The 16,927-nt window shown below is 43.3% G+C and overlaps 1 protein-coding gene across 3 annotated transcripts in view; it reads left to right on the plus strand.

Moving 5' to 3' along the window:
• Positions 1–16,927, plus strand: part of SHB (SH2 domain containing adaptor protein B) — a 69,591-nt gene that overhangs the window by 26,861 nt on the left and 25,803 nt on the right. For all 3 annotated transcript variants that reach the window (XM_051643111.1, XM_051643110.1, XM_051643112.1), the window contains exon 3: positions 16,622–16,837. In XM_051643111.1, coding sequence (XP_051499071.1) covers positions 16,622–16,837 — 216 coding nt within the window. The remainder of the gene's footprint in view (positions 1–16,621; positions 16,838–16,927) is intronic.

Raw genomic sequence — 16,927 nt, forward strand, 5'->3', positions numbered from 1 at the left:
AACCCTCAGGGAGGTCTGTTGCCTCCCCAGGGCCCAGGTTAGGGATGTTACCGGGAAACTCCCAGGGCTGGTGCAGCCCTCTGGTCACTACCCACTAGTGCTCATGCAGGTGGGCACTGATGAGGTTGCCAAGGCAAGTCCCAGGGCAATGAAAAGGGATTTCAGAGAACTAGGCCGAATGCTTACAGGATCAGGAGCACAGGTGGTCTTTTCCTCAGTACCTTCAGTGGCAGGAAAAGCTGAGAGGACTAGGAAAACACGACTGATTAACGACTGGCTTAGAGGCTGGTGCCGTCAGATGAACTTTGGGTTTGTCAATCATGGAGATGTTGACAGGGCACCAGGTCTGCTATCAAACAGTGGCATAGAGCTATCAACAAGGAGGAAAAGGATTATTGGCCAGGAGTCTGTGGGGCTCATTGAGAGAGCTTTAAACTAGACTTGAAGGGGGTAGGGGACAAAGTGGATGGTTTGATTTCCAGGACACTGGGCCTGCTGGCATTGGATGGGAAGACCCTGTCCCACAGAGGGCAAAGGGCCATAGGGCAGGATTTAGCAGGGCTCACTCACAGAGCTTTAAGCTAGATTCAAAATGGGAGGGGGCTGTAGCTGGGTTTGAACTAGTAGGGCATTGTTCTACTCTTAATGAAGACCAGAAGGCCTCCCAAGGGTGCCACCAGCGTGCTCAGCTCACTCCCTGAAATGCCTGCACACCAATGCACTCAGCATGGGGAATAAACAGAAGGAGTTAGAGGTCTGTGTGAGCTCTAAGGGTTATGATCTGGTGGCAATTAGAGACATGGTGGGACAGCTCACATGACTGGAATGTGGTCATGGATGGCTGTGTCCTTTTTAGGAAAGACAGGTCAGCAAAGCGAGGTGGTGGAGTCGCTCTTTATGTGAGAGAGCAACTAGAATGTACTGAGCTCTGTCCAGGGGCCAGTGAGGAGCAAGTGGAAAAAAGTCTGTGGGTATGAATTAAGGGGCAGGCTGGAATGGGAGATACAGTTGTGGGGGTCTATTACAGACCTCCTGATCAGGATGAGGGAGTTGATGGCGTTTTCTACAGGCAGCTGAAAGCAGCCTTGCAGCTACAGGCCTTGGAACTAAACCTTGCTAGTGAGGTCAAAGGTCGTCTTCAGATACATTGCAGATAGAACTAACACTAGAGGCAATATAGACCCACTGCTGAATGAGGTAGGTGCTCTGGTGACAGAGGATATAAAGAAGGCAGAGGTACTGAATGCTTTCTCTGCCTGTGTCTTTACTGCTGCAGACTCTCCCCAGGAGCCCCAGATCCCTAAAGCCCCAGAAGAAGTCAGGATGAAGGAGGACCTTGCTTTGGTAGATGAGGATTGGGTTAGGGATCAGTTAAGCAATCTGGACATCCATAAATTGATGGGTCCGGATGGAATACACCCATGGGTGCTGAGGGAACTGGCAGAGGTCATTGCTAGGCCACTCTCCACCATCTTTGGTAAGTCATGGGCAACAGGAGAGGTGCTTAAGGACTGGAGGAAAGCAAATGTCACTCCAGTCTATAAGAAGGGCAAGAAGGAGGACCCAGGTAACTATAGACCAGTCAGCCTCACCTCCATCCCTGGAAAGGTGATGAAACAACTTGTTCTTGGCACTATCTCTAGGCATATCAAGGACGAGGGGGTCATTAAGAGCAGTCAGCATAGTTTTACCAAGGGAAAGTCACGTTTGACCAAGTTATAGGCTTCTGTGAAGAAGTAACTAGGTGGATAGATGATGGTAGGGTGGTAGATGTGGTTTATTTTGATTTCAGTAAAGCATTTGACACTGTCTCCCACAGCATCCTCATAGATAAACTGACGAAGTGTGCTCTTGATGGTTGTGTAGTGAGGTGGATAATGAACTGGTTGAAAGGAAGAAGTCAGAGAGTTGTAGTGAATGGAGCAGAATCTAGTTAGAGGTCTGTGACTAGAGGAGTCCCTCAGGGGTCGGCACTGGGACTGATACTATTCAATATTTTCTGAGGCAACAGAGTGTGCCCTCAGCAAGTTTGCTGATGACACTAAACTGGGAGGAGTGGCTGACACACCAGAAGGCTGTGCTGCCATTCAGAGAGACCTGGACAGGCTGGAGAGTTGGGCAGGAAAAAACTTGATGAAATTCAACAGAGGCAAGTGTAGATTCTTGCATCTGGGGAAGAACAACCCCATGTACCAGTACAGGTTGGGGGCTGATCTGCTGGAGAGCAGTGTAGGAGAAAGGGACCTGGGGGTCCTGGTGGACAGGAGGATGACCAGGAGCCAGCAATGGGCCCTTGTAGCCAAGAAGGCCAATGGCATCCTGGGGTGCGTTAGAAAGGGTGTGGTTAGTCAGTCAAGAGAGGTTCTCCTCCCCCTCTGTTCTGCATCGGTGAGGCCGCATCTGGAATAATGTGTCCAGTTCTGGGCCCCTCAGTTCAGGAAGAACAGGGAACTGCTTGAGAGAGTCCAGCACAGAGCCACAAAGATGATGAAGGGAGTGGAACATCTCCCTTATGAGGAAAGGCTGAGGGAGCTGGGTCTCTTTAGCTTGGAGAAGAGGAGACTGAGGGGTGACCTCATCAATGTTTACAAATACGTAAAGGGCGAGTGTCAGGAGGACGGAGCCAGGCTTTTTTCAGTGATGTCTAGTGATAGGACAAGGGGCAGTGGGTGAAACTGGAACATAGGAGGTTCCACAAAAAAACTTCTTTCCTGTGAGAGTGACAGAGCACTGGAACAGGCTGCCCAGAGAGGCTGTGGAGTCTCCTTCCCTGGAGATATTCAGAACCCTCCTGGATGCTTTCCTGTGTGATGTGCTCTAGGGGATCCTGCTCTGGCAGGGGGGTTGGACTAGATGATCTTTCGAGGTCCCTTCCAACCTATAAGATTCTGTGATTCTGTGATCTTCTGTCTGTGCAAAGCATTAGATCTCAGATGTGCTCTAAAACCATTTCACTTTATATCCATGACCAGTTGCCACAGTGATCAGTACTTCTCTCCCTGTCTTCATGGGGCACTTCACACCCCATCAGTGAATGTAAAGAGATAAGGCCAGAATTTATAAGGTCTCGTTTTTCATATTGGGAGAGACTGTGGTGTGTTGTGGCATCTATAACTAGATGCATAACTGAGGATGGAAACCAGCTATGCATAATACAAATAGCATTCCTCTATGTTTAGATTTGTCTCCTCCCCTAAAATAATTTAAGGCATTCTCTCAAGTATTTAATATTATGACAGTGTTTGCTGCTCTGGATAGTGCATAACAATAGATTCTTGAAAATAAAAACCTAACTCTTCATCTCTACTCTGTACATGTGGGTAACTGTAAAACTGGCATCTTCTAGAAAGAGTAACCATCCCTTAAACTTGGTCTGGGGTATGAGTTAGAGTGAGACCCTGTGTCTTGCTACTCAGTGCATCTGTTGCATGCACAGGATTTTCTTGCTTAGTTTCAGTGTACAAACATATTGTCCAGAATGGGTTTAAGCTGTGTTTTAAAGGCCTTTGTTTTGTTTTGTTCTGTTCGTTTTTTTTTACTTTTTTCCCCCTCTTTCAACACTCTTGTCTTGCTCTTGTGACTCTGTATAGTCTGGAAATGGACTAAATGTTGAAACCTGAATCACAAACCTGACTATAAATTGACGTTTTTTAGAACTCTGGCAGCTGTCTTTTTAGAAATACAAAAAAGAGAACTGTGACCCTAGAGTGAGAAGAATTCAGTGAAGTTTGAATTCACTGGAAATCTTGGAAATCTTTTGGTTACCAGGATGTAAGAACTCCTTGTTTTCTCAATTTATATCTTACTGGATTAAGAAATTTACTGCTTCTCTGTTCAAGGTAATTTTCATTACCCTCCCATGTAGCTGCTACCTTCCTCCCCCAGCCCCTGCCCTCTTGTGCCAACTGTGTTGAATTTGAAGATTTCTCACTGCTCCAGCCGTCCAATGAGATAGAAAAGATTAGTATCAGTTCACTGCAAAGTATTCTCCTATGTAGAACATGGTGCATGAGGCAGCTAGGGGAGCTTCTCCCTGTCGTGTATATATTCGTATGAGTTGTGTAAGCCCTTAAACTGGATCAGATAACTTAAGAATGAAACTGTTTTGCATTTTTCTTGAAAGCAGAGTTCTGTAGTCTTTGATTTCTTCGGATTTCATCAGTGTTCTATCCTTTCCATTCCCGGAAAGGGTGAGAGGCAGTGAACATAAACTGAAATGAGAGGTTCCAACTGAATGTAGTGAAAATACTTCTCATTGTGAAGACAGTCAAATGGTAGAGAAGGTTGTCCAGTGAGATTGTGTAGTCCCCATCTTTGGTGTTTTTAAAGACTCGACTTAGGAATCAGAACCTGAGTAACCTCATCTGACCTCTTAGCTGATCCTGCTCTGAATACGAGATTGAACAGGATGACTTCCTAAGATCTTGTTTAACCTAATATATGCTGTGATCCTGCAGGTCATCTATAGCTGTTCTCCAGAAGTGAAAAATGCCTGTGAGAATAGGGATATCCCAGGCTAGCTTATAGGAATCCATGTTTGTTTGGTTTGTTTGGTCTTAGTCCCTTTCCAGCTTTGCCACAATGTCAGGGGTGCTCTCAGTCTTTTAAAATTTAGTCACTGGAAAGACCGGACAGATGCTTGTGAGGCATAAAGAAGCAACGTGCTGAAATAAAACTTGAGCAGGGGCTCATCCATAAAAGTCCCAGTTTTCTGGAGGTAACACTGGATGTACATGCTGAAAGCATGCTGTTGCAGCAGTGTGTGTGATTCCTGCAGCTGTTCACTATCCCTTCTTGGGATGGAGGAGCAGATGGGCTTGCAGTCTGGACTGGGCCTTATGTGCATGCCTGGAATTTCTGTTGGCAGGAATTGTGTGCTTTCGAGCCGCAAATGTGATGGAGGTGTAGGTGACTAATTCGGACTGTGGTCTGCATGGAAGAGGAAAGTAAAACTCTTGCTGTGGGCTCTGCTTGGGAGGAGTGTTACTTTATTCAGTGGAGGATATCAGTGGTACATATTGCTGACTTACCAGTTCAGCTCTCAATCTTCCCAAGTGTCCCAACTGTATTGTTCTTCTGCAGCATTGCTCAAAAGAAGATTGGAGAGAATTTGTTAAATGAAGAGTCAGCAGCTTGGGCGAGACATTGTTGCTGATGAGCTTTACAGGGATTTGTTAATTGGAGCTGGAACAATGAGGCAAAAAGAAAAAAAAGGAGACTGGTGGCACTTCAGAAAAAAGTGAGACAAAAGTCCCATGTCACACTCATATGCCTCTTCTTCAAAGTTATCCTTTGGTTTCCTCTTCTCTTTCCTCTTGTCCTTTTGCAAATAGGCTTCTAGTCAAAGGAATTGTTTGAAGCCCATGTGAAAATGTTTAAAAGCAGCATTTTATTTAATAAGCTATTATCAGGGTGGCAACTCGGAGAATAAATATTTTCCACACTATCCCAGATTTTTATTTTTTTTTTTAAGAAAACTAGTGGACATTACATGCAGCACAAAGTCAGAAGGAATTTCTAGCCTTTTCCCAGCTACCTGTGCTCAAGTCAAAGGTCTTACTGGGAGTCCTTTTTTTCTTTTAACTAGTGAGGGTTTTTTTTTCTCAGATGTATTTTTTCAGGCATCTCTTCATATGACATTGCTCTCCTACTCCAGTCACTTTGTTTTTTTCTTTATACTGTACAGAAATTTAAGCTGAAAGAAGATGGTACAGAAAGTCATGAAGCAAACACAACACTTCTTGAAAGGAATAAGAAAGATACCCTTTCAGCTATGATATTTTGTCGTCTTTGTGTTTTGCTTGCTGGTAAATGGTCAGAATTTTTGCTGGCTGGCTTTGCATCTAAACTCTGCAAGTCTCTAGTGGCAAAACATGAGTGAATGTAGTATGTTTCTGACATTAGCTGTAATGCAATAGCTACAGTTTCTCCTGCATCTTTTTTGGTTTGTAACCTAAACCAGAGCAGTTTTTTAATATTCTTAAAAGTAAATGAAAGTTGAAACAATTCTGTGCCTGCTTGCCACAGAGCCTGAGCATCTTGTCATACCATCGTATCGACATCTTATTGTGGCTTCACAGCAGTGAACTGCACTGTGCATTTTATGTAGACTGGCAACAACATACTGCTTCTCTCCTCTGGTTTCTGACAATGAAGAGCTCCGAAAGTGCTGTTTTGGAGGAACCAAGTACCTATGAAAATTCAGCTGTTCATTACCATTCTGATTGCTAAACTTATTAGAGGTATTTTCTGCAGGAGCAGTCTGACCTTTCAGGATGCGTTCAGGTGAACCTATTCTTGTTTTGGTGTGTGCTGGTGTGCTGACATGGTTATTTTTTCTGTCATGCCTAGCCAAGCAAAGATCTATCTAGGAAGCCTAGAGTGTGTTTTTCCTTGCTGCTGGATAGTGTTGTGCTACTGCGAGTGAATTTGTTCAGCGATATCAATGTGTGCAAAAAGAATATGGAATTTCTGCATTTTCATCTGAGCTTGTTCTTGGCTCTACCTTGTTCGGCTTCATGTGTTGGTGGCTTAGAGTGGGAGAGTTCACATAAAGCTTGGGTTTATGAAACAGGATGTAGGTGTGCAAAACTGCTGCTGTTGTAGGTCAGACTGGCAATTAAGAACAAACTGGGTGAGCTAGGGGGAAATGAGACTTGCCTGGAGGAACTCTGGGCTTCCTTTGAATTCTGAATTAAATTTCTGTGCAGTTGGTAATTTCAAAAGCTATGTGAAGAAGCAATGGGTTTTGTGGCTCTTGTGCTGATGCAGTTCTTGTATGGTCTGTCAGTTGGGCTTTGCTAGGATGGGCTGCAATGTCAGAAGAGTGTAATAGCACAGCTGAGTCCTCGAGTTTTTCCTGAGCAATTCCTATCCACCTCTCCTTCTTCTGTGCCCTCTCCCCCATTCCAGGTAAGGCCATGTGCAAATTTAGTTACATGCAGAGAAAATAATTTGTCTCTGGGTATTTCTCATTGAATTTAAACTTCCAGCCATTGGCGAATTGGTTGAATATTCTTCTCTTGGTTTTAAAAAAATCACTTCTGTTTACATGTATATATCCCATGCAATATCATCTTGAAGGTATAAATATAGTGTGCTGGTTTGCTTTAGTGGGTTTTTGAGGTGGCTCTCTTAAGAAGCGGAGACACTCCACCCAGCTCCAAAACCGGTTAAGGAGCCATTGGAGAGACAAATGAAGCACCTCAGCGATTAACCTATGAAAGAACTGAGATAAGAGCTGAGCAGAGCAGCAGTTGAAGAGGAAGAGCTGAGCTGAAGAGGCAGAGCAGTGCCTGTGGTTCGTGAGGAAGAAGGGGAAGAAGGTGCCCAAGCAGAAATTTCCCTACAACCCACCGCGAGATGGCAGCTGTCCCCCTGCACTCATGGAGGAACGTGGTGGAACATTCCCTGAAGGGGAGGGGTGAACTTGGATTTGCTGTCTGTGGACTTGGATTAATCAGCTTTGGAAGCCCCCGTGGCAGGAGAGTTGACTGTTCCCGAAGCAGCCCGTGACTCTGTGGGAAGCCCAGGCTGGAGCAGCTCCAGACCTCGTGGGAAGGACTCATGAAGGAGAGGTTCGTGGAGGACTCTCTCCCATGGGAGGGACCCCATGGGGAAGCAGGGAAGGACTGTAAGGAATCCTTCTTCCTGAGGAGGAAGGAGCAGCAGGAACCACCAGCCTGTGAACTGACTCTAAACCCCATCCCCTGTCCCCCTGTGCCGCTGGGGGGAAGGAGGGAGAGAAACCAGGAACAAAGTGATTTGGGCCCAGGAAGAAGGGAGGGGTGGGGGTAACATATGCAAGCCCTCCTCTTTGTGTTGTCTGTGTTCTGTGTGTGTGTGATTAGTGTGAAATTAAATTATTATTTTTCTCCAAGTTGAGTCTGTTTTGCCCGGAACCTTAATCGGTGAAGAACCCTCCTTGTCCTTATTCTCAACCCATGAGCTTCTAGTTGGCCTTTGTCCTCCCTATCTCACAGTGTGTGTGTTTGGGGAGGGGAGAGTTGAGTGAGCTGTCACAGGGCTGGTTCTTTGTTGTCTGGTTAGGCCCAAACCACGACATACAGATGAATGTTTACGCTTACTAAAAATCTTTTTGATCAGTGCTTATCTTGGTCAGAGCTTTTGAGTATGCTTTCAGAAAGCAGAGACTCTCACAGGCAGACAAGATTTAAGAAAATACCTTCCTTCTGTGTAAGTGTTGAATCGCATTTAGATCACGAATGGGTTCTTCTTCCCCTTTTTCCCCCTGTCAAGGTGATTCATGGTGAGGGGTGAGATGGTGTGCCTGAAGAAGGCTGGCAATGGTGTTGTGATCATCAGTAGCAGCCATGAGTAGCAAGACTGATCTAACTGCAGGGAATAGTAGTCATACTTGCTGCAAGCATCACTGTTCTGACACTGGAGACCATTAGCTTGTTTAAAATAGCCACCACGTTGGTATCAGAATTTCTTTCAAGGATAATGGATTTTGTTTGTGCTGATCTTGGAAAAAAAATTTGGAACACTGTAATTTATGTCATGGGCTTGTGAGAACCATTGTGCTAACAGGTGTATGTAACACCTGCCTGCACTATTGTTTCCAAGAGCGCATCCATTCCCATTTACCACAAGAAATGAATTATCTTTTATGCAGGTAAAAGCTTCATTGTATGGAATGAGAATCATGGATTTCAATCCAGCTAAAGTCTCTGTTTTGCGTTGTTGTCACTTGAATTGATCCATTTAGCCCATGGAACAATCCTTGAATCCCAAATGTTAGTGCTCCTAATTAGAAGAGTCCAGAAAACCTACAAGCAAACAACTAATGTTGTATTATGGTGCAACTGGCTGTAACAACTCTGGAGTTAGTTGTTGGTGAAGCAGCAGTAAATGTACAGAATCTGGAATGTTTTTCTCCTCTGGATTCTTTTTCTCTTCCTCTAATGAAAAAAAGCATTTCCATTCCTCTTCTTTGTCTTTCTGAGAAATGCTATCTGTGAGTAGTTAAGAAGCATCAAAGCACCTCTAAGTAAAGTTGGCAGAAATTATTAATTTCAAGGTGGCAGTTGTAATGTTTAATCACTGCTTATTTAACAGAAAATTAGGTGTTGAGAGAGAAAGCTTGGTAGAATAAACTTCTGCCTTCAGGGAACTGAAGAAATCGAATTTTTTATTTATTTGCCTCTGCTATAAAAGAAATCTGTCCCCAAAGACAGTTTTCATGTCCTTCAGAAATAGTGCTGGTGTTCATCCAATCCACCAGGATTTAGGTTTTCTTTCCATCTATTTTTTTTTTATCAGTCTCCTTGACTCCATCAGCACCTGCCTCTCCCCACCCTTCAGAGATACCTATACTTCCTCTCTTCTTGGGGAGGTTAAGGCTTGTTTGTTTGCTTTATTTCCGTACATTCTGTTTAATATATTAATATTATTTGATGCTGCTTTATTGGTACTTACCGTAAAGGGACTTCTCTCCTCCGGCCCTTGCTCTCACTGACCTCATACTCTTTCTTTGTGAATGTTGGAATGTAAAGCTGCTTTGTATGCTTCTTCCTAGGGTAATGAGTCATACTTGGACTTCAGTAGGATTTCTGTCATGATGTAGGCTGTCTCAAGATAATACCTTTCATATCAAGAGGTTATGCCAAGCTCTCACACCAAGGCAGGTGAAAAAAATTTCTGTTTTGCATTCCTGGAAAGTTTTTCACTTCTGAGTCACTTGGCTTCTGTTCAGAAGGAAAAATGAGGAAAGACCTTGTAATATGCAGGGTTTCCTGCTGAAAAAATTTGGAATCGTGAGCATTGATAGGCAGTTGCTGTGGTCTCAAAGGAAAACAGCTCTCCCTGCTATTTGAATGTATTGGTGTTCTCTCGTGTCCCAGTGGATGGGGGTATTCAGCTAGACCTGGAAGCAGATGAGGCTGCAGTTTGGCCCTGGGTGGCCAGAGGTGAAATTTGAGCAGAGGTAAAATCTCAGCTTTTGTGGTGAAAAAACTTTATTCTAACACAATGAGAATTCTGCAGCATGAGTTACAAAATGTTTCCACATTATCTTGCCAAGATAGGCGTTAAAAGAAATGTTACTGGTGAGTCTTGGAATAAGTAAGCAGTTGGCTAAGTATTTCTGTCATGTTTATGGAGGAGGAAAGGAAATTGATTCAATGGGAGTAAATGTTCTTGTGTCAGAGTGATGACTTCTTTAGCATCTGTCTTATGCCTCTGGCAAACTGGCAAGTTATTGGTTGATGTGTAGCCTCCCCATATGCCTGGTACAAACTGCTCACTGCCCTTTCATGTGGTTACATGCCAGTTCTGTGGATCTCCATTGGAAGCCTTGAGCAGAGCATGTGGAGAGCAGGGGTTTGGGCTCACTCAGCAACACCTGTTCCATGAAAGAGGGCAAGAACAACTTCAGAAGAAGCTTGGCTTTCTGTGTTCAGAGCTGGCTCTGATGTGGCCTTCAGCTACTACAGCCAGCAAGGACATCAGGATAATGTCTGTAGAGATGCATCAGGCATTCACCAGTACCTCTCAATGTAAGCCTCAGCCTGTTTTCAGTGACAGGTGAGAATGCAAGGAATATGAGTGGCTGGTGTCCACAAACTTTTTCTTTTTTTTTTTTTTCCTTGTTTAAAGAAAGCCAGTTTGTTACAGAAAGCCCTCCGAACACTTTCCAGTGTTTGAATCCACATTTGAAAAGTTGTGCTGCTCATGACTCAGCTCTCACTACCCTAGTTGAAGATGGGAACAAATGCTGTTCCCTCACTGCTGAAACACTCCCTCTCCCTGTGTGGCATTATGTTTATACAAGAGGGAAAGATGCAAGTAGTGGACTGTAGCAAGGGGTTGTTCTTTGCTTGCTCACTGTAATTAAACATCTAAACCTTTCTGATGATGAATGTTTAGTATCTTGTGCCTTGAAAACTCAATACCAGAAAGTTCTGTGTTTTTCAGATTAAGTTGCTAAGATCCTTACAGCTGGAATTACCTAGTAGATTTGAATGATACAAGAGTTCTAAGTGAGAATAGCATCACAGTCGTATTTGCTCTAGGTTGCTTATAGTTTTATAAGCTCTGTAGTTAGATTTGTTTAGTGGTTGCATTTTTAGGTGATTAGCAGGAAGCTAAATGCAGGTCACTAGGATTGTAGTTGTGTATGTGCTGGCTTCTGAGAAGGGGGCATAAGTGAAGCAACCATCTGGAGGACACTTGTAGTCTGAATTCAGAGACAGGGAGCAGGAATTCTTAAAAGCTGATAGCTGTGCTCTGTACAGTTCTATTCCAGCAGTGTTTACATGTTAATGTGTGTTAAATGAATGAATGAACAATCTGCTGAGCTTTCTTCAAATTATATCATTGAATCATAGAATGTTTTGGGTTGGAAGGGACCTTAAAGATAGCAGGGACATGGGCAGGGACCCACTCCCACTAGGTCAGGTTGCTCAAAGCCCGATCTGGTCTGGCCTTAAACACTAAATTAGCTATGTAGCTGAACAAAGAGCACAGATGACCTTGAAAAACCATTGTCCTTTCATTCAAGGGCTTCTTTTCTTTCAACAGCTCTTTGTTGGGTTTAGGACCATTGCCATTTGTGGTTTAGGTTAGGGTGAAACTCCATCCACCGATACAAGAAGTATCACCAACTCTACATTGAGTTTTGCACTGTTGAATGGAGATGGGTGCAACTGCATGTGCTGTGTAAAATCCCAGCAGCAGAATTCTGTCATGTGTCCTGACTTCTGCTCTTACACTTCTGTCCTGGTTTGAGCCAGAACCAATTTTCCTTTTAGACATTTTACTTGTCAGTGAAGTCTCTTCTAAGTGACTGCACCTGCTGAAATTAACAGCATGTTGTTCAGTCAATGTCTGCTCCTAGGATGTATAACACTGGATGTTTATAGTTGTGGCTGGAGAACGGTAAGCAGATAAGTTCTTGCTTAGACTGATTCCTAGAGAAACCAGGGTCACTGCTTGGTTCTGCTCCACTTCTTGTGTGCCAGAAACAAAAGGGGGGAAAAGGGGCCACACTTGCAACCCTCCTGCAGGGAGGAGCAGACAGAACAAGTGACCCAAATGGACCAAATGCAGCATTCTGTCCCTTACGTGTCACACTCTATGTAAAGCTGAGGAATCATGAGGGTCAAGCTCTCTTTGCCCAAGGCTGGTGTCCTGGGAGGACTCCATCTGTTTGTCTGCCTTTGATCCTGATCCGTGTATTCCTGAACCCATGCATTCTGCATGCAGCTCCTGTCTGCTGCTGCCTGCAGGAGCTCAGTCTAGAACTTTCCCAGGGCCTGTCTTAGAGCCTTGTTGGTGACTGGGGGGAGCACGATGGTGGATTTGTACGTATTTTTTCATATTTCATTATTTTCTTTTGCATCATTAATGTTTCACTAAAGCTGTGTAGTTTAGTTTCCAACCTGTAAGTCTCTCCCTTCTTTTTCCTTTCCGTCTGGGAAGGGAGAGGGGTTCATGGCATCCATCATTCATTTAATTGCCAGCTCAGTTCTAAATCCTCAACAGCTTCTCGGGGAGAAAGGGTGTTGATAGTCTTTGTACATTTATTAAAAGTAATTTTCATTGCTAGCTTTTCAAAAGTTGGCCTTGCATGACAGTGCTGTTTCCAGCTTGCTACATTCATGGCTCAGTAGGATAGGGCTTTGGTGGTAAAGAAACTAGCTGAGGAGCTGGTAGGATTGTCATTTAAAATCCTACACCAGTGCTGCAATCTCTAGCTGAAGTGGAAATGAGTCTGCTTTATCAGAACTGCACCTGGTATGTGTGGGTCAGTACTCTTTGGAATCTGATAGACTGGTGAATCAAAACAGCTTTACTATGCTGCAGTCAGTTAGGTTAATGTTTCTGTATCTAACTACATTATAAATCAGTGGGGCATGTGTAGATTGCCATTTTCTGTCTGAGTGGTAAGGAAGCTCATGTGCTGTGAACTCCTTGTGTGTGAAATGTTAAAAAGCTTTCCCAGTAGAGGCTGAAAAAGTCAGTAGATTCATATGACTTAGTACTTTGTCTCCTGGAGAATAAGACTGTTTCTGCATATTGGATGGATGTAGGCAAGCAAAATATGTTCATACTATAATGCAGGAACTTGCCTTTGCTTCCCAACCTGCCCAGTGGAGTCTATGGCTCATTTTCTTTCATCAGACAGGAAAGCAAAAACTCTCTTACCAGTGCTTAACTTCAGGGAACCTTTCTGTATCTGACATTGCTTACACAACTGTTGCAGAGGGACTCCTACATTTAGCTTGTATCCTGTTTCATACAAAGCAATGCTGCAAAGGAGCCATAAAATGGTGTTGAGTTTATTACTACCTGATGACTCCTACAGGTGTGCTTGATTTGAGAAAACAGGTGCTTTTATGTAGTCAGAACTTTTTTTTTTAAGTGCAGCTATGTTGGCTGACCTTTTGTTATTGCATGTTTTAGTTTGAGATTAAGGAAATATCTATTGGCATCTGTACATTGTAGAAGAATCTAGTAGTTTTGTTGTCTGTTGCATCCTCTTGGGAGGAAACCTGCAGAAGCTCACTTGTTGTGTTCTGTAAGCCTGTAATACTGTCTCTTCAAAGTGTCCTTTTATTGCCTTCTTAGCTGTTCTGTTTTCTTGATGATATATCCTCTAATATCTCCAAACGCTGATTTAACTTTTATTAAAATTTGTTTTCCAATATACTAAGTAAAAGAGGAACTTTCAAGCTTTGTAAAAGCAGATGTATGTATGTGCTTGTAAGTCCATATGTGTATACACACGTGTTTTTTTATATGCATGTATGTATATTACTCCTTGTTGCACTTCTTTGCTCTTCCTGGATTTTATTTTTTTCCTGTCAAAACTTTTCTGATTTAGGACCCAATATTTGTAACGTTTGGAATTGGGGTCCCTGAACACGAACCATAAATCAGTACAGTATTACCTTCTCTTTACAAGTAATATTTTCTGTGTAGTCTGATGGTTTGGTCCTGAGGGTAAAAGAAAATTGCTGTTCATAGGCTCCTGTAGTGAAATATATTCACACACCAAAAACCCACCATGTAGTTGAGTTTGGCACTTAAAATGAATGGTTTTGTTTGCTTTGCTTTGTGGTGTTTTTTTTTTTAAAGTCTTTGATTTGGAAAAATCAGAACTTCTGTTCCTCAGAATTGCACACCTCCAGGTGCAGCAGTGACTGGCCTTACAGTACTGAAGGACAGACAGATGCATATCACATTCCTGACTTTGGAAGGAGCAAAACGTTTATCTTTTCTATCTTTTTGATACAGGAGCATTCAAGAGAGTATCAGCTGTGTTCTTTTTAATACAGATTATTCTTAAAACTGGGACTGTTTACAAGGGCTTGTAGCAATAGGACGAGGGGCAATGGCCTTAAACTAGAGCAGGGTAGATTTATGTTAGACATTAGGAAGAAGATATTTACAGTGAAGGTGGTGAAGCATTGGAGCAGGTTGCCCAGAGAGGTTGTAGTGGCCCCATCCCTGGAAATATTCAAGGTCAGGGTTGACGAGGCTCTGAAAGACCTGATTTAGTCAAAAAGGCCCCTGTGCACTGCTGGGGGGGGAGGCTGGACTAGATGACCTTTATATAAAGGTCCCTTCCAACCCCACATATTCTGTGATTCTATGATTTTTCTTGTGATTCACTGCAATTAGTGAAATTCTTGTTTTGTCCTTGCAGGGGTCAGGGTAATAACAGAACAGATGAGTTTGGAAGGGACCTCTTGATATTGTCTAAGGAAAAGCCCTGCTCAAGCAGGGTCAGCTGGAACAGTTTACCCACTGTTATATCTAGTCAGGTCTTAAGTATCTCCACAGAAGGAGACTACAGCCTCTCTGGGCAACCTGTTCAAGTGTTTGACCATTGTTACAGTAAAAATGTGTTCTCTTGTGTTCAGATGGAATTTAGCGTATTCTGATTTGTGCCTTTTGCCTCTTGTTCTGTCTGGGCTCTGCCAATAAAAGTCTGGCTCCATCTTCATTCTATTGCATCAGGTATTTATATGCATTGATAAGGTCCCCACGGAAATTTTATCTTCTTCACACTGACAAGTCCCACCTCTCTTAGCTTCTCCTTATGTGAAAAAAGCTCCGGTCTCATTAACAGCTTCTTGGTTCTTTCCTGGACTTACTCTAATATGTCTGTCTTTTTTGCACTGGGGAGATGAAAAATTTGACCTAGCAGTTCAGATGTGGTTTCACTAATGCTGAATAGAAGGGAAGAATAATTTCATTTGACCTGCTTTCAACACTTTTCCTAATGCAGCCCAGATTATTATTGGCCTTCTTTACCATGAGGGTGCATTGCTGGCTCATATTCAACTTGCTGTCATACAGGACCCCAAGTTCCTTCTCTGCTGAGCTGCATTTTAGCCATTTAGTCTTCAGTTTTCCAGCATCTCGAGGTCATTCTGAATGGCAGCACAGCCATTTGTTCTATCACTCACTCCATCCAATTTTGTGTCAGTAGATGGTGACCCTGTCTCCATCATCATAAAGGTCTTTTCCAACCAGAGTGAGTCTGTGATTTGGCTAGCCAAGACTTGGCAAACTTCAAACAATGGAGATACCTCCCATGACCTACCTGGTGAGCTGTTCTAGGGATGCACTGCACTCTAGGGAAGAAGTTTCCCGCAGTGTCCCACTGGGATCTGTCAAGCTACAGTTCATGTCTTGGTCCTTATTGTATCTTCTGACATTCTGTGAGAAGGGTTTGGCTCTGATTGCCCTTCAGGCTGCTGAGAGCAGCTGTTAAATCCCCTTTGACCTTCTCATCCGACTAACCAAAACCATCTCTCTGTATCATAGGCACCAGGACTGTGCTGTCTTGGTACCTCTGCGCTGGCTCCTTTCTAGTTTTATGAACTAGCTCTCTCCTCACACTCTCCTTGTAGGGAGTATGCAGGCTCAGCACCGTAGGACCCACTTTTTGGTGTCTGTAGCCCCCTTGGGGCCAAGCATAAAGACATGACATCTTGCCCCTCAATCTCCTAGCTGTATTCCTCTTAACAAAGTGCAGTTTTGGTTTGCTGCATTCAGGAGGACAGTACAAAATTCCTTTCTGTGAAGCTTCAACACTTTTACTTTTTGATTAATATAATGTGTCCTAAGCTCTAGTTACCCGTGCTTTTATTTAGTGTTCTTGCTCTAGTTCTACGCATTTTCTGCTGGTGTTCTGCAGAAGTAACTGCAGAGAATCTTTTTATCAACATGTGTAATTATACTGTGAGGGGTTTTTTGTGATCTTTGCATTGCTCTTCTGAATTATCTTCTCTTAAAGAGTTAACTGCATACCCAAATTTCAACATTTTGGAGACTTATGTACAATTGCTTGGAAGTGTGCTCTACACAGGCTGACAGGGATCATGTGCTTCCTGAAATCTGGTTCATGCAAGCTGGGGAATGTGGCTGAAAGCATGAGACTGTGCTGTGGCTGTTAGCTGAAGCAAACTTTTTTTACTTTCAGCCAGTTACCAAATGTAGAGATAGAATTTAAAAGTCTTGTGCAACCTTGCCATGTGTATAATTATGTGCTATTAAGGAATGGATGGAAGTTGAATGTTCTAAAATTACTATTATGCTAAGTCATAGTAGTGATGCTGATGCGTTTTTTCTTTCTTATCACTAGAGTTTCAGAAGCAGGAATGCATGAAATCCCATCAGAAAAACATGCAACTCTATGACACACCCTATGAACCAGAAGGCAGTGGTGTGGAATCCGATTCTGAAAGTGTGGTGAGTCACCATTTACGAGAAAGCAAATTGCCACAGGATGATGACAGGCCTGCAGATGAGTATGATCAGCCATGGGAGTGGAACAAAGTCACCATCCCAGCTCTGGCAGGTAGGTTTCCTAGATCCAAACCAAGAAATTCTCTCACAGTCACAGCATATGTACTTGCCTTTGGAGAATTCAAATATTGCTGCTCTTTTG

This window comes from Apus apus, chromosome Z (assembly GCF_020740795.1).
Source record: "Apus apus isolate bApuApu2 chromosome Z, bApuApu2.pri.cur, whole genome shotgun sequence".
Classification (NCBI taxonomy): domain Eukaryota; kingdom Metazoa; phylum Chordata; class Aves; order Apodiformes; family Apodidae; genus Apus; species Apus apus.